General features: G+C 35.0%; 2 protein-coding genes across 9 annotated transcripts; one reads left to right on the top strand and one right to left on the bottom strand.

Annotated features, from left to right (window-relative positions):
* Positions 1 to 30: 30 nt before the first annotated feature.
* On the bottom strand, positions 31 to 13,667 carry LOC128887198 (mitogen-activated protein kinase kinase kinase 11-like). Of its 8 annotated transcripts, none has more exons than XM_054142828.1 (16): positions 13,034 to 13,666; positions 12,655 to 12,877; positions 12,323 to 12,557; positions 12,017 to 12,234; positions 11,603 to 11,943; positions 11,344 to 11,524; positions 11,090 to 11,238; positions 10,829 to 11,001; positions 10,691 to 10,711; positions 10,312 to 10,558; positions 10,113 to 10,232; positions 9,370 to 9,573; positions 7,909 to 7,938; positions 5,133 to 5,544; positions 4,688 to 5,023; positions 32 to 4,619 (listed from the first exon to the last, which is right to left on the bottom strand). In XM_054142828.1, exons 2-16 carry the CDS (start codon positions 12,843 to 12,845, stop codon positions 3,893 to 3,895), a joined length of 3,585 nt encoding a protein of 1,194 aa, XP_053998803.1. In that variant the 5' UTR covers positions 12,846 to 12,877; positions 13,034 to 13,666; the 3' UTR covers positions 32 to 3,892. The 8 variants fall into 8 exon arrangements, 7 of the variants coding, with proteins under 7 accessions (XP_053998808.1, XP_053998803.1, XP_053998802.1 ...); XM_054142827.1 differs by having other exon boundaries at positions 12,655 to 13,337; positions 13,427 to 13,666; XM_054142826.1 differs by having other exon boundaries at positions 12,655 to 13,666.
* A 1,015-nt stretch (positions 13,668 to 14,682) lies between these two features.
* LOC128887261 (pecanex-like protein 1) lies at positions 14,683 to 23,522 on the top strand. The gene is made up of 15 exons (XM_054142965.1): positions 14,683 to 15,065; positions 15,334 to 15,580; positions 15,647 to 15,925; positions 16,018 to 16,370; positions 16,443 to 16,586; positions 16,664 to 16,908; positions 17,003 to 17,259; positions 17,364 to 20,701; positions 20,783 to 21,244; positions 21,313 to 21,457; positions 21,541 to 21,799; positions 21,885 to 22,238; positions 22,306 to 22,418; positions 22,487 to 22,761; positions 22,854 to 23,522. The coding sequence occupies exons 1-15, from the start codon at positions 14,913 to 14,915 to the stop codon at positions 23,133 to 23,135; spliced, it is 6,906 nt and encodes a 2,301-aa protein (XP_053998940.1). The 5' UTR covers positions 14,683 to 14,912; the 3' UTR covers positions 23,136 to 23,522.
* Positions 23,523 to 24,662: the final 1,140 nt, after the last annotated feature.

The following is a 24,662-nucleotide window of genomic DNA, read 5'->3' as shown; positions in this document are numbered from 1 at the left end:
GCGTCATAGAAAAGATTTAATTATATTTCTGTTGTTATTTGAAATGATTTATTAATAATAGTAAAGCATCACCTACAGTCTGCGATGCTTAAATGTTACAATAATTGTAATAATTAATATAATATATACTCCGGTTACTATTTATAATTTATATAATTAATATTTATAGAATAATGTACAATGCTTGGAAAAATACATGAATTTTTAGTGCAAATTAGACACGTTTCCCGTTCAATTTTTTGTGTATACTCCATTACATTTAAATCTGTTGAGTAAAAAATCGAAGACAATATTTATTATTGCATTTCTTTAATGAATTCACTTTTTTCAATTTTGCGTATCGTAAATTTAATATTCGTTATAATTTTTTTTTTTCATCTCATTCTGTTTCCATGTCTGTAAATATCGATGATCATGCAGTGCCCAATCTTGTTCGGCAAACTATATTCACCACAGAAAATTCTCTGAAATTCCTACATCTTCGTACAATGTTGTTATATTACACAAAAAAAGTTTTCTTTCACAAGCTTTGGGTTCTGCATTTCATTATTTTTTAAGGCGCACACCAAAGCAGTCATTTGTTACTTAAATACACATGGAACACATTGCACTTAGCTTATTAGTAATACTCTTACAACTACAGAGTAATTTAAAATTTAAATAAATTGCCAGTGATTACGGATTTACGGGTTGCGGTATATTCTACGTCCTCTAAGCTCGTATATTACAAAAAATACTGACAAAAAATTAATTTCACACATGAATACCGAGTAGTTAAAAAACTGTGATAACTCCTCGATACCAATTATTATTAAGTAAGATTGCTTATTATATTTTACAACAAATAAACTTACAAAGAACGGAGGAGATATCACAGTAAATATTTTGTGTACATTAAAACACACTCGTTTTTATAAGTATCTTCTTGGTCATAAATTTTATTGTACAAATTACTAATTTGTAAGCAGCATGCAGTTTTAGTATAACTTCAATAAGGAAATATTTACAATGTTCGTTTGTATCGAAAGAAATGCATTCAGAACAACAATATTTGGTCTTATTCAACTTCTTGATAAAAAAAAAAAGAAACTATTTCTTAACTTTCAAAAAACAGTATAAGTGTACATTTGCAAATCAAATATGTTAACATATAGATTTGAGAATGATTTTACTATTAATAGTATAATACGAAAAATCACATTTTATATAGTTATTCTGAACACTGTTTCTTCATAAATTTTCTCTAATCGATGGAACATATCATCTATAAATGATATTTAATGAAATACAAAACTGGGATTTTTTTCTTACTTTAAGCTAAAGAAGTTATAATATATAAAAAATAAATATAGCTTAGACTAGCACTGTTGGCGATCACACGCCATTACACAATTGATAGTTGATAGCTGCCTAATATTGTATTTTATATATGTAAATAATTATTGTTACTATCAACAATTATCGATATTAGCATTCTAAGACTTCATTAAATATTTTTCAATTACCTTGGAAGCATTTTCAATTTTTTTGTGTCTCTTAACATATTAAGTACACGATACTAGCACCGTAGAATATCTTTGTACAGCATAGAAAGGCATACCCATGAAATATTATTCTATAGGTCTCTAATAATGTCATAAATATTTCAGTCAACTCATTAATTATTCTCGATTACAAGTAAGATTTCAAAAATTGAAGTCTGAACAAGTATGAGTATGAACCAGATGAAATATTTCACATCATAATGTATGTAATAAATTCTTGTAAGCGCCAATTTAATGGGTTCACTTTTCTTGCTTAAGAAACACTTAAATATATCTTCAATGCTTAGTTAATTCAGCTTTGAGAAGGATTTTATTGGCGACATATTAAATAAATTTCTGGTATACAAAAGAAAATGTACTGGGAGTAATGAATTTGTAATAATTATTAAATATTAGAATTCACCAAAAAAATACTTCTTCAAAGTTTGTCTCTTCACCTTTCTTTAAATCTACTGTATATTATTTACATTGCGACATATCCTACAATACTGATTATCATTCAGGAAATCATTAGGAAAGCATATAGTTTTTTTGAAACGAAAATCTGTGTCGCTTTTTAATATTTAACTTTTTATACGAGGTCGGAGAAATGAAGGAATTATTTTGATTCGATACACCACGGCGTAGAACATACGCAACATGTAAATAAGTTTTGATTGGCTTGTAAGTTTAATCTAAATTAATTAGTTGTTACTTTACATTCTTGAACCAATAAATTAAACACATGCACGCATAAAAAATCAACTTTTTAGTAATTAATGAGAAATAGAACATAGATCAGAATACAGGCCTTCTCGAGGGTATTCCTTTCTTTTTTTTTTTACTTAATTAATTTAAAAAAAAAGGAAGGAAATGCATTTCCTTAATATCCGGTATCTTGGTCATATATTAGTAAGTGAAAAATAAAAACAACTTTCGTAGCACTTGTGCATTTAGACTTTACACAGTGTACCTATATAAAGGAATGTATCGACCATTGTTACATTGTTAAACAAATAATAACTATCCAATGTATACTTATATGTACAATATTGATTATGTATATGGAGTGTTTTTGTTCTAAAAGTTTTGTAAGTATATCACACCTTAAACGGCTATATACTTTTTATAGATATACTAAGTATGTTAAACACTTCTCTACAGGTACGCCAATCACTTGAATGCATACTGTTTTTTATATATAAAAGAGGTGTCATTTTAACTGCACACGGCATACTAAATTAAATCTATCACGCTGGTAGCTCACGAATTCATTAAAATTCCTACTGTACAAATTTGTTCACACGTGTACCTAGTGCCATGGTATCTATATAAACATTAAAACAAAACAAAATAATGTCGTATTTGACATAATATAATGATAAACAAAAAAATTTATATGTACTATTATTTTTATGCATTTCTGATGTTTTATATATTTATGCAAAAGAAATTGTATATGCAGCAAAACTTTTCAATGTTTTCCTGATTATATAATTATTTCTATCGTGCTATGTAATAGCCAGTTTAAACATTCAACTATTTTTTGTCAGTCACAAAAAAATTTTGATGGAATGTAAATTAATAATAAGTTGAATATCTCCAATAAATATGAGCAGACATGTGTAGTATGATTAAAGGAACAATAAAGTCTCGTTTCTCTAATGTGGCATTGGATGAACAAGTAGATACACACAATCCAATTCTCGATATCCAGAAAATGGAGCCAATATCATTTTCAACGAATTCGCATAATGTAACAAGATGTCTATAATAGAACATAATACTGTTTTATATACGTTCCCTTCCAAAACATTTAAATTAAAGCATTCGTCCTCTGTTAAATGCTTTAAGTGCCCATGTGAATAATAGAAATACATAGTATTTACATGCTCAATGCCAGCAGCAGATGCAGGATGTGCGGAATGTACGAATAGAATATTTGTAATACATACAATTCAAATAACATTGGGATAATGTTGTTGTCGAATGCGCAATGCAAGAATTACAATCCTGACATTCATACTATTGCTACAAAACATACATGAGACATACCAGTTCTTTATCGAATTAAAAACAGTCTGATCGGATATGAGAGTCTCTCACAAGGATGTCTCAATATTCTATATATGGAATGTTTAATTCTTACAGTATTCGATGACCTGCATTAATACATGAAAAAATGTTCTGCAGGAGGCAGTGCTTTGAGAACGTGCATCGCAGTTTTCTCTAATCGTAACGATTTAAAAATTTCTGCCGCGTCAGATACTCTTTGATTCGTATGATTCTAATTAAGTGTTACTTTCAAGATTGACAAACTTTTCGGATTATTAATTTCTACCATTCGTATCGTTTTAAATAAGCCAATGCTATGACAAGAAATCTCTCTCTAATTCAGAGATACTTGGCTTTCTACTTCTGTTCATTCGTCGATTAGCTTGTAAGGGTACGGTAACATCTTGGTTTTGTCCATGTACAGGAATATCGAGTAAGGTTTCTCTATGCTCGCGTGAAACTCCATCACGGTCGAAAGTCACTGGAGAAAATCGAACCCTACTTATAGAAATCTGGCTATCTTTAGCGGAAACGTAACTAGAGTCCTCGGATGTTAAAGAATCTGGCGGAGTAGGATTCGTAGGCGTTCCTGAACCCGAATTATTTTTGCTTACGCTCTTATTTGGGGAATTGTACGAATAGTTTGATCGTTTTAAACTTGATCGTAATCGACTAACTACTTCTAAATTGCTGGGTCTTTCTCCCGAGTTCGAATTCGAATCGTGAGAATTTTGACGTGTCAGTAATTGTGAGCTATATTCGTGATTAAGCATACTAGGACTGTACGTTCCTACGTTTGAAATAACGTTCGAAGGTCGTTGATAATAATGTCCAGGCGAATACAAAGAATAATCGTCCTCGTCTTCTAAGCGAAACGTTGGATTAATATTACTTTGACTTGATGTACTCGCATTTGAAACATTCGATGAAGTACGATGATGAGTGTACGGTGGAAGTCTTGACACTGGCCGAGCTGGACTATTTATGCTGCTCGGATTGTCATAAGCGTGTGGAAATTCAGAACACTCGAGCATTCTATCGCTAAAGGAGAAAAAGTACGTGAGCGTGAGAATTCAAGAATTCGTCATTGATACTACCGTGACACTTACTGGTAATCTGTTGGTACAAAATACGTTGGTTCTGGAGGTCTATAATATTCTGGTGGAACAACTGTGTATACTGGAGGACCGTAGTCTGGAAAAGGTGCAACGTTTCCCATGTATATCGTTGGTACTCTTTCCATTCGATCCACTCGTCCTGCATCATGCGTGTATACATCTTCGTTGCTGGTACTGCTACTCTTTCTTCTGGGGCTCGGCGTTGGTGCATTAGAGCCTGTACTGCTTGCATAGTGTTGAGGTGAATCCGTGAATCTCAAGGGCTTGTCAGGCATCACGCTCGGTGGAAGACCAGGTGCTATGCCACCCATATTACTTAAAAATGGTCTACAGTGATAACAATGATTATCTTACTATTAATATGAACGTGTACAGAATATAAAATTGTATACAAGACGAAAAACATTATCGTAAACTTAATAGTTTAGTTGTATACCTATAATGTCTAGCTGGTCCATGATACGTATTATGAGGATAACCACTACTCGAACTAAACTCATAGTCAGGCCCAAGATAACCAGAATTACGATTCGATCCAGTGTCTGCCTGAAACCACCATCGCGGAGGTTCGTCTTCTCCTTCGCCAAGCCGTGGATACAATCTTGGATGAATTGGAGATATGTTTGACATTCGTACATCGTATCCAGTAGCTACTCCAGCTAGCATAGCTGCGATATTGTACAAAACCAGCTCTATTATGCTTAACTTTGGTTTTTTCGTTTCTCCATTGTAGAGAGTTGGCATTGGAACAGGCATTGGCATGATGTAAGGTCCAGTTAATCCAGGTTTCAAGGGATAATCCGAAGTTACCCAGTCGGTAGAGAGATCGGGAGGTAAAGCTGTATAATCTATAAAAGCAATCAGATTTCTACAATAATAATGGTGGTACTGGTACATATTTATAAAAGGGACAGTTTTATAATATATGATTAATATTTCTACTTTCCTTTTCGCAATATCAAATCAATTAAAATACTTGTTCCGTTACTAGTATTTCTTTCTTTAATTTTTGTTATAAGAGAACCCTTGATGACTGCATATTTTTTGTCTTACCTTTACAAACCATCTTTAAAGGTCTCTAATAAATATTAAGTACATCGTATTAAATTTACATGAAATCAGTTTAGTATGATAGTTGCAACATGCTAACTTGTTATTAAATTACTTACAATTAATCGTGTATATAAGCACAATGTGACACGTGCATCGTATTAAAACATTACATGCTGCATTCTTGTTTCATCTGACTTTTACTATTAGTAGTTTTGTAAAGCTTAATCATTATTCTTAAAAATATAGTCACTATACAAGCACAAAGCTCATATTTTTTAAAAGAAACGGAGTTTGTTGAAAAACACTGGAACTTTGAAAGATAAAGCAGAGCATAAAGAAAGGAAAAAATAAAAAATATTTGTAAGATAACAAGCACTTACTGTAACTAATTTGAAACAGTTTTTTTCACCCTATGCAATTTCCCCTTTCTCATTTTAGAATCCTTTCTTGTATTCGGTTTATTTATTACTTCATATTACTCATTGAATGAAAATGCAAAAGTACATGATATTAACATTAGAAAAAAATATACTACGTTTCTACTAGAATCAGAATGAAGTAGGAATATAAAACTACCAATGGAGTATTTGTTCATAAATGAGATTGGAATTTTAAGGTAAGAAAAGGACCAAACCCAAACGGCGTTAACTGTTAGGATCCTACTGGAAGCATGCAAAAGGATTCTTTTACGCTCGGCCATCGGCAAAGAATAATTAAAACAATTTAAATGCACAAAAAGTGGACATAATATTCTGTTATTTTTTTTATTTCATTTTATAGTTAGTTTAGCGATCAGAATGAGTATAAAAGAAATAAATACGGAACATTCCAAATGTATGTAACTTTAACTATAAAATGTATACCATTATAAATGTTAATATGCACGATATACTTGTTTTAAAGTTTCCAATTGCGACTGGATTACCACAAACCGAGCGTAAAACTCAGAAAACGAAAAAACAAAATTCAATGTGTCCAACTGAAAAGGTTTTATTGAAAAAATTTCTATTTCTAAATACAAGTGTGCGTGTCGCTCCATGTGTTGTACGTGGTGTGTGCAAAATTTCAGAATCTAAAAAATGTCAAGAGTCTATGATAATACAAAAAAATGGAATCGCTGTTAAATTGGGCTGAATAATTAACAAAATTTAAGACCGACTTAAATGCATGTGAAGCAACACAAAAAGAGGTGATACTCTGTATAAATTTAATTTTGATTTGTACAACTCTCGAAATTACAACTGTTCAAAACACACTTTTTCAATAAACGCTCCTAAATAAGAGAAACAATTTTAAACTAGAATTCTGTTGTTGTAATGGCAGAAGCATATAATTTCTTTTTCATATAGTAGTGGGCTGTTAGCTCTGCTTTTGTTAGAATGTTATGTACTCCAAATAACATCAGAAAAGAACCAACACCAGAAAGACTGCATTTACATTTTATATACTTATTAAATTACAGTTCAAAATATGAAATTCTTATCAATTTAAATTAAGATAAATAATTTTTTAGATTACTTCAGGGTATGAGCTACCCTTTATTAAAATATCCTAAAATAATATAATGTTTTGTAATTTGATAGACATTTGTATCATAATAAAATTAGTCAATTACAAAGGTACCAATTTATATGCGGATAAAATAAGTTTCAATTTTGCATTTGGCTCTTAATCAAAATTTAAAACCATTTCCTATCAGAAGATACATGTTAACATGTATCGTTTCAAATAATTCAATTGAATAAAATAATCTTAAACACAACACTATTGATGTAAAAAAGAACAACAGCAGTTCATCATTAAACATTTGCAACTGTACACATATTGCTAAAATATATGCAAATATATTGGGGCACTTTTCTGGAATAATCAGCAAGTGTAGAAAAACTAACCGAATGGCGTATTCATGCACTCCTACAAAAATAACTTTAAGCACAATCTACTTAAATAGAATTTAGAAAAAAAAAAGAAAAAGAAAAAAAAAGAGGAAAACCTTTAAATGTAAACATAAAAAGGCACTGTCCATTTGAGATCTTTACTTTACTACGATGCACAAAAGTAAAAATATCATTTGCTGAGGCTAACTGAAAGGGAAACGAATCGGGTCTCTCATAAAGTTTGAGTGTAAAACAGTTGCGCAGCAATGTAAAGAGACTTACGAGTGGGATAGATGCTTTCCTCAGAAAGGCCTGCGGTAAAGAAAATATAGGATTGTTACTAAAACATATAAAACAGAAAGAAGACATATTTGTAAAATTGTGTTCACGAATTAAAACGCTCTTACGCACATCTCTATCTTCGTAAAATGCAACGTTATTTATCACTTTTTTTCAAAAATTTCTCAGCAACACAAGTCTTAGACGACGTGTAAGCGACCGTGTTCACGTCCTCGGAACTTCTGTGGGAAGGAACGTCCCTAAGCGATCCAACTAGTTTTTTGTTTGGTCCATAATTAATCGGTGAATTTTGACGTTCACACTCCTGGATGTAACCAGCCGCAGGCATGATTAAATCGATGCTATCGACATGATCCTCCTCATAACTACGTAAATATTCGTTACTCTTTGATCTATGACTTAACGAGGAATCCATATGGAAGCTCTGATCTAATTGCGGGCTCCGTTGCTTCGAGCACGTGTCCGATACGTTGCTGACACAATCGAAAGACGTAGGCGACCTTTTGGATTTGTTCTCGTGGAACAAGCCTAAGGAATTTTTGGAAACAGAACTATCGTTTGAATGTTCCGAATCAAAATTACAAAGCTCCGACTCGAGGCTTTCAAAATCTATCCCTTCTCGTGAGTTCGCAGCCAAGAATTTGGGCACTGCGCTATTTTGATCGGAATCACGCCTACTAAATTGTGGTATAGATATCGCATTATCTAAGACGCTATATTCTACTTTAACAGTGGTTGCTTTATCGTCGAGTGCGTCTCGACTTCCCCAAGCTTTCATTTTATTAAAAACTCTCAACGGGCTTTTAGACATCCTCGATTTATGTTGAGACTTTTTACTTATCGAATTCTCAGGGCTCGACTCTAAACCATCCGCATCGTTGATTTTAATTGCAACGGAATTCTTTCGTTCCGCGCTACGTGGTGAATTCAAGGAGCTCTTTCTCGAACCGGAAGGCGAACGAAAGAAGTCAGCCAAAGCAGCTAATCGTGATTCCGAACTGTCTCTGCGTTTCGATTCTTTCGATTTACTTCTTTCACGTTTCTTCTTCTTCACGCGTTTCGCAGTGCCTACTAAACTAAACGCTACGCTCTGTACAAAGTTCGAAGAATACGAGTGCTCCCATTCACCGGCTATGTGTTTCTGACACTTTGGGGGTGATGTCTTTAAAGTATTTCTATTGGCAGGCTTCGAGTAATTGTCCGTCGCTACCAAATGCTCGTCCGAAAAATGAGTTTTAAGATTGTTCGCCGATTTGTTATGCAATACCACAGACTCGTAAATATCGTTGTCCAGAATAATCGAATCTTCGTCTATATTGCAAGGTGGACAGTTCGTACTTTGCACAATATTATTAGAATTTTCTGGAATGTTATAACTATATCCTGGCTGATTGTCTATCAAATTATTTGCTGAGGAGTACAACTTTCTGGAGGTGGGGTTACCTATTTCTTGAAGAAGCGGGGAGCGGTGTGCGCTTGCCAACAGGGCGGTACGCAGGGGTGTCTTTTCGAGATCTGGAGCAGAGCGAGACCACCGTTTGCCACCTGGTGATGCAGGATTTGGTGGCTGTGTGATAATAGCCCCGCGCTCGCGTTGGTGTAGTGTCGATGGTCCCCAAGTCTTACCCTTTACTCCATCTGCCGGTACTAAAGGAGGAAGACAAAAAACAAAACGCTACTCACTACAATTCTAGTTTTCGCCGCTAGAAAACTCTTTTTAAGCTCTTTGCACGTTTCAAAAAGATAAAGATGTTCCGTGAGATAATCGCTACTAGATTTTCATTAAAATTTTTATATATATCGTAAATTATTAGATATTTAACTAAACTTACGAAATATCGTCTATATCAAATGAATACTACGTATGCAATTACAAAATTTTATAGTACAAAATAATATTGAAAACGCTTTCTATAACATTACTTGAAAAAAAAAAATATAAAGGAAAACGCAACATAAATTTTACATGTAATCTTTAAATAATATATATAAAAGTGTATCGAATTATTCACACCATGCCAATAAAGATTAAATATTAAATTAATACAACGTGACTACAAAGCGCAAACAATGTGATTCAAATTTCTTACAAATACTGGAAAATATCTCAGGGCAAAATCATTCATATCGTACAACACGTAATCAGAATCGTGAACTACTAAAAAATCATAGAAATAATCACTCACATGCGATCGCGCGAAGCCTTGGAATACTAGGCGAGCCTGGTGGACTGTTAGGTCTCGATGGATTCCTCACTTTTCCCCGATCCAATGCTGTATGCTGTACAGTTATCGTGTGACGAAAATCTAAATGAAAATGTTGTTATTACTATAGTAATTATCATTTTCTAAAACATTAAATTAAATTATGCGACAATACACTTACCAGAAGGAGCACTAATGTTACTTCCGGGTTCCTTTTTATTCAATTTTAATCTCGATTTCTTGAACTTTCCGCGTCTTTTGTTTGGTGTAGGAGTATTTTGTTGCTGAATTATCATTACTGTGAGTTCACGTTCTAACAAGTCTATTTCTCTAGCAGCTAATTCTTGCTCTCGCTGCCTCAAGTTTTCTTCGTGTTGTCGTTGTTGTACTTGTGCCTTTGTCAATTCTTCCTCTCTACAGCGCAATTCCTGACCGACAAAAAAATTCAATGATACAAATTTAAAACGAAAACTTGACGATATTTATTAGTTGACAAAGTAAATATAGTTGCTGTAGAAAGCGAACACAGTAATTTTAGCAATTACTGCACATCACCTTACCTCTTCTAAGGATCGGCATGCCTTTGTATAGCATTTAAAAGAACGATTACGAATATTATTTACGTTGATATAAATTACACCAATTGAAGAAATTTTATCTTTGTACAAGTCTGCGATAGAGAAGTTAAAAATATGTACCTTTTCCTTCATGCGCAATCCATGAAGAACTTGTTCAATTTCAAGTCTCCAGTCTTCTTGCATTGTGTGAAACGACTCGTGTGGCGTTGCTGCAAACGCGCTACGTACTTCATCCAGTGCTACTAGGATTTCGACAAATCCTGGCCTTGAATGACTATCCGATGCCCAACAAGCTAAATGATGAAACATTTATCAATTTACTTTAGGGCTGAAGTAAATCAATAGTATTCAAGTTTTTAGCGTTGATCAGGAATAATATACCTTCCATTAAAAACCTCCATGGCTGAGGGCAAGTTGATGGAATAGGCAATGTCAGTTTATTTACAGCAACTCCATATGCTACTGCCAAAGCATCTATTCCTTTATAAGGTGTTTCGCCAGTTAAAAGTTCCCATAAGAGGACACCGTAGCTGCAAATGTATTGAAAATATAATAGAGTAAAACAAAAAATAATTAGACTGATTGAAGTATGGTTTACTACGATTAAAGTGATACAGGAGGCACCTAAAACTGACCTCCAAACATCACTGGCTTTACTGAAAGTACTCTTTTTAATAACCTCTGGTGCCATCCAAGCATACGTGCCTGCTGCTGACATGCGAGTTGTCTTATACACTTCCCTTGCTAATCCAAAATCAGTTATCTTCAACGTCTTATATTGTAGGTCATCATTTTCTATGGGCTCGCTTAATAGCACTATTATTCATGGAAATAATATTGACACGTTGTTTATTTATTTAACGATATACATAGTATTTATGTAAACTATCTTACCATTAGAGCTTTTCAAGTCCCTGTGAATAAGACTTATAGGAGCTTTATTATGAAGGTAGTCCATGCCACGAGCAATTTGTATCGCCCAATCAACAAGTACATCAGGCCTGATTTTTCTACCGCTAAGAACCCTGTTCAAACTACCTCCTCGCGCGTATTCCATTACGAGACACATATTTGGCATTTTTAAACAAACACCTTCTAACTGCACAATATTTTCATGTTTCAGTAACCAAAATAACTTTGCTTCTTGTTGAACATTTTCTAAAGTAACGCTTGGATCTTCGTCCGGATCCTGGCGGGCTGCTTTAACAGCCACTTCGTGTTTTTGCCAGAATCCTCTAAAATATTATTAAAAATTATGAAAGTCATCCTAAATACTTGTTAACATACAGTAAGAGCAAAATGATATACCTGTAAACCTTCCCAAACCCACCAACCCCTATCACCTCTTCTAATTGCAACTCTTCAAAGTCAATTTCAACAGGTTGAACTTTATCGATCACCGAAGACACCCTATCGATACTTTCCGCTTCCGCAACAAAATTGGCAGGGAAAATACCAACTTTTCCATGGATTTTTCCAGTCCACCATCCCTCGTCACCTGAGATTTTTGAATCTTTTGACAGGACCTAATACATAGAATTCAATGCGCATATACTTGAATGGCCCAATGTAAAATATATAATTTTATAGATACATCTGTAATAGATAATTTACCTCGACCGTTTCGCCCCTTTGCAAGGATAACTCGTCCTCGCCTTGAGCAACATAATCGAACAATGCTGTGAAAAGTGTAGAACTATTGTCCTGCCGCGATTGAGAAGAGGAATGTGTACCATGAGAAGGACTAGTCTGTTGAGAAACAGTTCTTGCCGTGCCACCGCTATGTGTATCAGAAACACTGCTATCAGACATATTGTTGCTAGATGTGCGTCCATACAAATATCCGTAACTAAAAATCAAAGCTTAAATAAGATACACGTTTTTAATGTAAAGGTTGTTTGGAAGTTGTCGCATTAACAATTATACACATAAATAATACTTTGTACCTCGTGGAATGATTATTCGTTCTATTATTATGCTGATATCGTGGAGACGAGTTGGCTGTGTTAGGACTATGAGAATTAGAGGAGCCATTCTCTGGGTGAAGTAGAAACCGCTCGCTCCGATGACGAGCATCCGGTTGTCCGTGGTCCATCAAGGTAGACAAGCCTCTTGCCGATAGCCCGGCTGGTGGCATATGGTCTGACACTCTCCTTATTCTTCTCCTTTCTGGAAATTACAGCTTCGTCGTCTTGTAGCTTTCTTACAATATTGCGTCGGTTGTGTTGCAAGTAATAAAATAGAATGCTTTAGCAGGGTTGTTAGTTACTCTCGAAAGAAGGTGAAACAGACATGTACAAGAATCAGTGAGAGTTTTATATCCACCTGCTATTATTATTTTAACACTGTCCACAAATCCTTGCACATTTCACATTATTTTTACACGTGTCCCTCGATACCGCTATCGGTACGCGAACGTAAAACGATCGCTTGACATTTCAGTGATTAATTTAAATGTACGTACACGTTTCGCGTAAAAAATTGTGGGGTGAGAGGAGGTGATCACCACCGCTAACACCCCGTACATAAAAACACTTTAACAGTGACCGGCATTTTGATTCGCGAGTCCGGCAGCGATGTGTGAAGATTCCGTAAATTAACGCCGTTGATCGTAATCCTGTCTGGATCGCTATAGGAATCGAATTTTAGAATAGTAGAAAAATGCTCGATATGCCGTAAAACCACTTTGGAGTCTCGCGTCGGGGTGTGTATACCCACAAGCCACTGTTGACGAGGCTGATTCTCCTCATTGGATCGGGACTAGAAGCAATGTACGCGGGTCGTGCAGGGTTGAAAGCGACGTGTTCGCCTCCCGGAGGACACGACGCTTCGCGTCAGCCCGCAAACCGCACGATTATTCCACATTTAACGATAGAAAACGGACCAGCACTCATAGCAATAACCTAACGGACGCCATGTTTCGTTTGACGGCCCCACCGTTGACGTGATGATATACATGATATATTGGACCGCGATTTATAGGGAGGACATTTGAAAGGCCGCTCGTGTTGTTTCAGTAACTTAAGGTTTATCCACAATCGACCAAAGTTGTCATTTTTTTTTACTTCAATTTTATTAAATAGCAATAGGAATTTGTTACGAATACATCGTTCCTTTTTTACGATCTTATTTGATATTTACGAGTTGTTTACGTGAAGGGATTCCGAAGAAAATTGTGAATGCACGTTTAAGTCTCGTAAGCAGGGTCTGCGCGACATTTTGCGGGGCCCGGTTCAAAAATTTTACGGGGCCTGAATTCACATTCAAATCCTACACTTAAATTTTACAACGCGGAATTATTTATTTACAAATCCTGTTATGTATCTTTTATAAGATGGATATTAAATAATAATATTGGGTTGTCCAGAACATTTTCGTAGACCGCGAGGCCCCTCAAAATACGGGACCGGCCCTGCTCATAAGTCATAAGGTTTGTCCACATGAGAGCAATATTGAAGTTGTCATCTGTTTATGTAAATTTTAGTAAATAATATATGCATCCAATTGAACATTTAAATGTTTTAATAATGAAAAATGCTCTTTTGTTATTTCGAAGAAAATGAAGAGTGATTCGTCAGAGGGGAAAATCACTAGCCATGATAGTTCCTTCTCCATTACACATTTATGTATGGTTAAAACTAGATAATTATTGTGATATGCTGTATGATATGATATGACGCACGGTATAGTAAACTGAAAATGTATCATAAAATTCTCCAAACATCTAACATCAATATCTCTAAATTAGTGTTAACTGCGTTGCCAAGAAGAAAGGATAAATATGCCAGTAATTTTTCCTACTCATGAATCACTGTCCTAGGGTGTTATTTAAATCACGCAAGGCTTATTCACAATAGAATAACGATAAGTCTCCAGAGGAACAAACATTTCCTTCTGGTGACTATATCGTTTATCTTTTTTTATGACTATCGCTTATATGAAGCAGTCCTGAAGAAAAGTGCAAGTGTATACACTGGCCATATATGAAATCGTATGGTTCATGTCCGAAATCATCTGAGAAGTGAAGATGGCTGTGGAGCCCGTGAGTTGTGTGCACCAAATCCATTGATTAAATAAGGCCGAGATAAAATGTATCGCCTTATTGTTTGCCACACAATTTTTCGAATAGAGAAAACAGGCCACGTATAAAGCTGTCGAACAGCAAGCGATGGAAAGATGGTGAGGGAGCACATTTGCCACTGGTATGGGTTCTCAAACGCTGGAAATTTTGAGACAAGGCGTCTGGGCTAGCCTGACAGGAGGCTGGTTTTACGATCCCCATCTCGACGTTTTTTCAAACACCTTTCATCTTTATGTTTGGCTTTTCTTGCTCTGCTTGCCGTTCACCATATACCTTGTAAGTCGATTTATACGCATATTAATTTTCGTTCGCGAGTTATTCTCCTTAGACAAAATAACATTTACATAAACTGTATATGTTTACATTGCCATCGGGGTAAATAATTGTAATTTATGCTTCGTGTATTTAGAATTCTATTATTTGTTTTTTTCTAATATTTCAGACTTGAACGTCGTTAATTATTTTACGATCAGACTGTTATCTATTCTAGATACATTTTTTCTATATACGTTTTTGAAAATACTTGTTTTTTTTTATTTTATAGTACTTTCCACCGACGTTGTGCGTTTGGGTGACATATTGTTCTTCGATTGGAGCACTTTTTGGCACAATAAAATGTGTCAATCACGCGCTTCATTGTGTATATGATACAACAGAGTGCTTGGAGGAATCGGGTCAAACTGTCAGTCAACAAAGGTTGGAAAGTGAAAAGAGGCGCACAGCGCATAACAAAGGCAGGGAACAATCGCAAGATCAAGTAGACCATGGAATAGAGTTACAAGTTTTAAATGGTACTGTAATTTGTATCTTTTAAATTTGTTACATAACTCTTTTGGTTATATTACATTTTTCCATAGGAAAAACAGATACACCACCTGTAGAATGCTCATCACGTAACTCTTTTATTGAATCAAATGTGCAGAATGCAGATGCGGATAGTATAACATCTGAATACAATCGAGACAAACCTAGTTCAACTATTGATTTGAAAGTAGAAATTCACAGAAAAAATAGCTCGGAAAGTTCAGAGGAAGCACAACAGCTCACTAAACCGATGGTACCTAGCATTAATGTACATGAAACAGAATTAGCTTCTGCACAGTACCATGAACCACGTTTTCGAAATATAGTCAATGGTATTAATTTTATAATTTTCATAACAATCTTTTGATTACGATTATTTTCTTACATATTAATATTTGTTTTTGAACGTTTCAAATATATACAGAGAGAAGATTGAAACTTCAGAAATGTGTCGTAATAGCTGAAGAAGACAGACAAGGATCAAGAAAGTTATGCAGACACGCGTCCGAAGAATCACGAAATCGTCATTCCAAACAGGGTAGTCTTGGTAAAACAGGTTCTGAAAGTCAGATAAAACAAACAAGTTCTTTAGAATTGGAACATCATGGAGATGATTATCCTTATTGGAAGTCGAATCAAAGCGTACGACGTCTCAATTCCAATTCGATTCCAATGGAAACTCATTTAATAAACGACCATCCTCAAAGTTTAGAAATTATATCGAAAAAGGAAGATGCTGATAAAAATAAAATTTCGTCCCATCCACAGTCTTTAGAGGTAAACGGAAGATTTATAATTTAAAAACAAGAATACTTAAATAGCATAAGTATTTACGTATTATTTCTTTAGGTTATTACAAAAAAACCACATCAACAACTTATCCACCCGCAAAGTCTTGAAACATTTGGTGCTACTAGTAAAAACATAAACATTACAGATGACAATAATTTACCTCTTCACCCTCAAAGTCTTGAAACAATCAATACTAAAAAGGTATACATCAACAATTAATATATATATATGTAACGTTACGTTTAATATTATGTTGAAAACATATGCATACTTTAAAGGTATTACCTCAAAATACGTTAAAAAAAAACCAACTTCAGCTATTACCATATCTTAGTTATGGATCAGAAATAGTACATCCTATAGCAGAACAAAGCGACGAACAATTTGCTAATGAAAGTTCTGGAGGGTTTAGTCTTCAGGATTCATATAGTCCATTACTCACTCGCAAGACTTGCGAAACTAACGCTACATCTAATCGCGACAGAAGTCTTAGTACTAGCAGATACGACGATAGATTTTCAAGGTAACTTTAAAATGATAAAAGTACTTCATAAATTATCGCGTAATTGATCTGCAGATACAGAATAAGTTTTTCTTACATTTGTCATTGCATATAGATTTAATGGAGATGGTGGTATAGATAATGATTCCGCCAACTCTCGTGATGCACTAATCGAAGAACCAAAGCCTGGTATCAAAAGGAGATACAGTAATGCAAGCCAAAGCAGTCATGAATTCTCTGAAGGTGATAAGCCCAAAGACAAGCAAGATAAATTAAAAAGTATGGATGACCCATTAAATGTTGGAAGTATAGTTGGAATAGATCGATTATTTGAAAGCAGTGATTGCGCACTGGAGTCACGAAAAAATAAAAGTAATTTTCATTTATAAATATTTCATATTAAACAGATATATTTTCTTGATTATATAGATATTTATCATTAAAAGAATTATAACTGGTTGTTGTTCCTTTTATAGATCTACATAATAAAGAACCAGATTCTGGTTCATCTAGTACAACGACCCTAAGTATGGAAAATGAGGTGAAAAGAAAGTTACTTCCGCAATCAGACACGGATAACAAACGACATCAAGGTGCAATACCTAAACAAAGCCGTCCAAAACTTGCAGTAGATACCATAGATGATAATATTACAACTACGGAACAAACCCGGCCAAAACTTAAACGAGCTCTAGGGGTCAGAAGAGACAAAGATAGAGGAAGGGATAGAAGATTCGATACATTTGATAGATTTGAGCAAACTAGTGGTTCAAACAACGAGTTAAGTACGCTTAGTCTTGCGTCGTCCTTATTAGCTACATTGTTGACCTCTGGCCGAGATTTACCTGGTCAATCCAGTACTGTGTCTGATTTAAGACTCAGTCACAATTCTGAACATCGTAATTCACGAGCAAGACGAGGTACTTTGAAACGATCGATTAGATTACATCACGGGCCACGAGATAGAAGTCGGGACGACAATGTTGTACCGCTCACTGCTTTACTTGGATTGATATCGAACGACGAGTGTCATATAGTTGCCAATCACAACGACACGGTAGTACCTTTAGAAGCGGTACCTTCTTTCGGAGATGAAAATAGTCGCTGGTTGGCTTACACCTTTGACGAAAAGGGATCTGGTGTTGCTGCTGCTGCTGCTGCTGCTGCACAAGTTCCTTCTAGCAATAACAACAAACTAATAAATACATTGTTACGTCAACAACTCAATCAAAATTTACATTACGACGCGAATTGGGAGCTTACAGATTCTTTAAGCAACAGTTACAGTAGCCTGTCTTTGAACTCTGCCGGTTTAAGTGTTATAATAGACACGCCGCCTGTTTTATCGAGCCCAGAAAGTAATCAAACTAAAGCACAAAATTCACTGTCGTCGAATTTAGTTTCCTCGAATACAGGAAGCACTAATCATTGTACAGTGGAAATTTCAGAACGAGATCAATTTCATCAGAATACTGGGAATCCGTATCAATCTACGATAGAGACTTTAGAACGACATCAGTTCCATCAGGACATAATGCCACATATGGACTCTACAACAGATAGAAATGGAAGATTACAAGGTTTATTGGGATACCTTAGTTTAAATATTTACTCATCGGATCTTCATCGACGAATGCCTCTTTTAACGTTACCACCGCACCAAGAAACAGATATAAATAGAAGCTTATCTTGGAATCGATTTATCGATAGCTTAGGCGGATCCGATTCTAAATCTAAACAAGCAAGACATTACTATAAATGGAAAATTGGCAAATTACCGCACATTAAAGTGCGGTTCGATCGTTTATTTTTATTGGCTTTACTGGATCGAAATTTGACGATTTTCGAGACTATCATTTCGACGTTTTTGGCAGTTGCTGTTGCGGGATTGGGTCTCGTACTACTTCAACAAGGATTCTACCGTGATATATTTGCCTTTATATTTTGTTTCGTAACCGCCGGATGTCAGTATTCGTTATTAAAATCCGTTCAGCCTGACGCTGCTTCTCCGACACATGGGTTTAATCGTATTATAGTATTCTCGCGGCCTATATATTATATATTATGTTCAGGATTCATACTAATCTTTAACGAATTTCTAAGAAACTTCAAAACGTCTGAATTTCGAATATACGATTTGCGAGTCGCCGATTACGACGTTATATTACAAATTCGTAATATTTTATTAATTTTCCTTTTGTGCTTTCCAATCGTATTTTCTTTAGGTTTATTTCCTCAAATTAATACTTCTTTAATGTATTTTTGCGAGCATGTGGATATTCATTTGTTTGGCGGAAATGCAACCACTAGTCTGATCTCCTCGATATATTGTCTTTGTCGAAGTATCATCACTGTTGTCATACTATACGGTTTTGCTTATGGAGCAATTACGGAACCCAAGTCTTCGCAACATATTTTGTTCTCTATTTTCGCGGGTTTACTAGTGGCTATATCTTATCATTTAAGCCGATCGTCTTCGGATCCCACCGTGATATGGGATATTGTTAAAACGAACTTGTGGCCACCAGAAATTTATACAGAAGAGAAAGAAGCGAAGATCATCGAGAACACATCGCGTGGTGATAATTTATCAGCGACATATAAAGAAGCAAAAATTAGAGCGTCAGGAAGGAAGAAACACGTAAACATTAAAGTTGGCGAGCAAATGTCGGACACAGAATTAGTGGATCCCTTACCTGAGAAATTACGAGCAACCGTAAATGCAAGATTAAAGAACGATTTGATAGTATGCGCAGTAATAGGTATATTGTCATTTGGAATCCATTGTTCAACTGTATTTACAGCTTTGCAACCAGAACTAAACCCAGTTTTATGGGGTATCGTAAGCTGCCTTGGATTTCTGTTACATTACGTCGTACCGCAACTTCGAAAACATTCACCATGGTTGTGCTTGGCAAGACCAGTACTACGTAGTCACGAACACGGACAATTCGAAGTTCGCGAACCAGTGAAAATAATGTGGTTCGAGAAAGCGTACGTTTGCCTTTCATTCTTAGAAAGAAATGTTCTTTATCCAGTAGTGTTCCTGGGAGCGCTCACCGAATGTTCATCAAAAATTGTAAACAAATTTGGAGAAAGCATCGGTGCGTTGATCATAGTTGTATGCGGATTGAAATCCTTGAGGTCTGCATATTCTGATCCATCGACGCGCTACCTGGTTCTGATCTTTGCCGTGCTGTTCTTCAAACTAGATTTCCGTGAACTCAGTGAAACATTTCTCGTTGATTACTTTGTCACGGGAATAGCATTTGCAAAAATTTATGAATTGTTATTGAAAATACGATTTGTAGTTACGTATATCGCCCCATGGCAAATCACTTGGGGTAGCGCATTTCATGCGTTTGCGCAACCTTTCTCGGTACCGCATTCTGCTATGCTGTTCTTGCAAGCTGGCATTTCTGCAATTCTAAGCACTCCTTTAAACCCACTTTTGGGCAGCGCGATTTTCATCTCATCTTACGTGCGTCCAGTGAAGTTTTGGGAACGAGACTACAAGACGAGAAGAGTGGATCATTCGAATACGCGGATGTCTTCGCATTTAGACAGGAATCTGGGTGCTGACGATAACAATCTGAACTCGATCTTCTACGAACAGTTAACAAGATCACTGCAACACAGTCTTTACGGAGACCTTGCCCTTGGTCGCTGGGGAAACGTGGAACAAGGCGACTGCTTCCTCTTGGCATCTGATTATTTAAACTGTTTGGTCCACATTGTTCAATTGGGCAATGGATTGGTAACTTTTCAATTGAGAGGTCTTGAATTCAGAGGAACGTATTGTCAGCAAAGAGAAGTATGTACATTGCTATCGAATACCAAACATTCGAAGATACAATCTATCGTTCAATTTATAAATTATTATTATGATTTCTAGGTAGAAGCGATCTCTGAAGGAATCGAAGACAATGACAATTGTTGTTGTTGCGAAATGGGACATTTCTCGAATGCATTAAGTGTAAACGCAGCTTTCAGTCAGCGTTGGTTAGCTTGGGAAGTTGTGAGATCTAAATACGTTCTGGAAGGATACTCAATTTCTGATAATTCAGCGGTTTCTATGCTTCAAGTATTCGAGTTTCGCAAAGTATTGGTTACTTATTACGTAAAAAGTATTGTTTTTTATGCTGTAAAATCGTCAAAACTGAAATATTGGTTGGGGAATTCCGATATTTCGGACGCGCTTAAAATATCCCTCGACAAGAACTTCGTTGACCTCGATCCTGTTTTCAATATGAATATCGACGAGGATTTCGACTTTCGTGCTAGTGGAATTACACGAAGTAGTTTTTGCAATGTTTATTTGGACTGGATACAATATTGCGTTACTAAACATGATAAGGTAATTCTTTTTGAATATATAAATTATTTTAACTTTTATACAGCACTGTTTCTTTCTAATTATTTTAGACACTAGATAGAACAAGGGATTCACCGCTAGTATCCCTGTGTTTTGCATTAAGTCTTCTGGGGAGACGTGTTTTGGGAGCAGCGTCTCATAATACTGTATCCAGCGTTGAATTCTTTCTGTACGGATTGCATGCTCTTTTTAAAGGTGTAGTATTGTTTTAATAATAACGAAGTAGAATATTTCGTATATGTATAACAATTTTTAATACATTTATTTGTTGTACTTAGGAGATTTCCGCATAACATCGATTCGAGATGAATGGGTATTACTCGATGTCGACTTATTACGAAGCGTTGTGGCAAAAGGTGTGAGAATGGCATTGAAACTACATCAAGATCATTTCATGAGTCCAGAGCAGTATGTCGAATCGTCAGCCCTCTATGAAGCTATAGATAGTCACGATAAAAATCTTGTGATTAGCCACGAAGCAGATCCACTGTGGAGAAATGCCGTTTTAAACGGCGCACCCAGTCTTTTGGCTCTTAGGTATTATATATCTACATACTCTAATAATTGCGAATATTAAAGCACCTTTACATTGCTAATATTATGTTTGTTTGTTTTTTTATAGACACGTTCTCGATGATGGCATTGACGAATACAAAGTAATCATGCTTAACAAACGTTTCTTGAGCTTTCGAGTAATTAAAATGAATCGTGAATGCGTTCGTGGTCTCTGGGCCGGGCAACAACAAGAATTAGTATATTTGAGAAATAGAAATCCAGAACGAGGTTCTATACAAAATGCGAAACAGGCCCTCAGAAATATAATAAACAGTTCTTGCGATCAGCCGATCGGGTATCCGATTTATGTCTCGCCATTAACGACTAGTTACGCAGAAACGAATGAACAATTATGTTCTATAGTTGGAGGACCTTTGAGTCTTAGCGTAATTAAGCGCAGTGTGTTAAAATTGTGGCAAAGGTACTTATTTCTATCATATTACAATTGTAAGTTTTAAGTTTATCATTATTGAAAGTATTATTTTCAGAATCAGAAGAAGATGCGGTCAAGGTTGTTCGTCGGGTGGAACTGGATCGCAAGATGACGGAGGTTTCGGAAATGACGGAGTATACGCAATGACTACTTATAATATTCATTCAGGTATTTGTACTTGTCATACTACGTCAACGTTCATTCCTCATGATATATACATAAGATTGTTAATATAGGTTATACTCAATCGGGTCACAATACATCTGGCTCGCAATCTATAGATTCTGGATGTCAAATTGGTGGATCAACTGGGCGTGGTTCGTTGGGAAGAGCGAATACGGGATCTCTTGGTGGAAATAGAGGATCGTTGGCTTCGGTTGGAAAACCTACGAGCTCGACGCTCGCCAGTTTAGCTGGTCTTCTTAGTAATAGTGATATTAAAACTGAGACTAAAAGCGAAACAAGTTTCTCTGGTAAACTTGAGAGAGACGAAGGTTTCCCAAAAGTTCGTGTAAGTACAAATCTCGTTTTAATTAAAAGTAATTTATGTATATTAGAGAATCTTTATTTCTTTAATCTTAATGGTTTTTTTTTTGGCATTAGATCATAGATCCTAATCAAGTGTACGACGCTATTAATTTGGGTCGTCGGATAGATGTAATTTGGCCTGACGAAAGAATGAGACAGCAAGGTGGTAGATCTGGATGGCAACATTGGGTCCCCGAAAGAGGTATGGAAGGATGCGTTATTCATTATTGGTCCCCGAATCATCGTGATCCTAATCGACGATCTCACGTGGATAAAGTTATTTTGCTTGTGAAAATTGATGATAAATACGTTCCAATAGCGGAACAAGGTGTACGAGACTTAGGGGCAGAAGTGTGATGAAATATTTTTGAACCTTCCATAGTAATACACACTCTGAGAATTTTCGTACAGTCATTTCTCGAATCACGCACCGCGCATATTAATATAAATGCATTAAAAATGAAGATTTCATTCCAACTATAGAATGATAAATACAATTTTTTGATGGGAGATTATTCTTGAAATTGTAAATAACGAAAATCGACGAATTTTAAAAACTAGTTTGTTAATTTCATTATAAAATATAGCCGCAAAATACTCTTCTCTATGCAGTTTTTCGAAGATTTTCATTCGCTCAATATTATTTCTTTTTTTTTCTTTTTCTTTTTTGCTTCTGTATTCTTGGTTCATTGCAATAATTATCCAGTAAGCGCAATTTTCTGGAGACATTTAAAAAAAAAACAACATTAAGCTTAAAAGTTTGCATAAACGATAACTAATATTTTGCCACTTGCAACTATAATAGAAATATTACTGAGAAGACTTTAATACCAATCGCCAAGTTATTCAATGCAAAGTAAATTGTATCATGTTGTATTATACTATGTACCATATAACTATTAGATCGTTTAGTAGTTATGGGAACTAGATGTTACTTGTTGTTAACAAACTAAATTATTATTTTTATCAACGTAAAGTAGTGTAATTGGGTATGTTCAAATTTCACTAATTTACAGTATAAAAATCATATATTTTTTTATTCCTAATAATTATATAGAATAAGTTATACAAGCCTGATTTACATGCAATCGATATAATTATGAGTACTTCTTTGTTCGATGTGTACGAAAATGAAAGTATAAAAGCTATTAGCTATGTCAACATCTATTTGTATTTTGAAACTAGAGTAATGTGATAAATTAGATTATAAGCGCAGAGGTTGCTGTAAATTATAATAGAGAATTGCTTAATTTCTTAGAAAATGAAATAGAAATGCTTTGGCATTATTACCATCGAATATGCCCAATGACAACAAGTAACATCGGTAGAAATTTGTATATAACGTCATTCGTGTTTTTCTACATTTTGTTACATTTTTTTTAAACTACTTGATACAAATAAGTTGTAAATATGCGTAAAATTTCTGCAAGATTAAAGCGTCCAAACGTATTTATTGAACGTGTAATTTTGTGGGGTCATAAAATCGGCTCTACAGAACATATCGATGCACTAATAGCAGTGTTATATATAACTCGAACAACTTGGTTTGTATATCTTTATTGTATGGAAATCATGATGAACTCGGTGGTGTATTTACATTTGATATGCATTTCATTCTAATTTTCGTCGAAATGAATACATTAAAACAATAAAATAATATCATAAAAAACAAAAATGAAATCATTCGTCATGTAAAAACTTATCACACGTAAACGCACCACGATTTTTATCTACAAAAGAAAAATAAATCTATTATCATTTTTCTTTTAAAGAAAGACTTATTAAACGTTTTTTCCTAGTTTTGTATATATTCATATAAGTGAATTTTAAATTTATTTGTTTTACCACAGTTGTTAAAGAAATTTAAAGCGTGTATACTGGTTA

This window comes from Hylaeus anthracinus, unplaced genomic scaffold, assembly GCF_026225885.1.
Source record: "Hylaeus anthracinus isolate JK02 unplaced genomic scaffold, UHH_iyHylAnth1.0_haploid 11985, whole genome shotgun sequence".
NCBI lineage: Eukaryota > Metazoa > Arthropoda > Insecta > Hymenoptera > Colletidae > Hylaeus > Hylaeus anthracinus.
The sequence above is the reverse complement of the archived record's forward strand: the minus strand, read 5'-3'. Positions and strand labels throughout refer to the sequence as shown.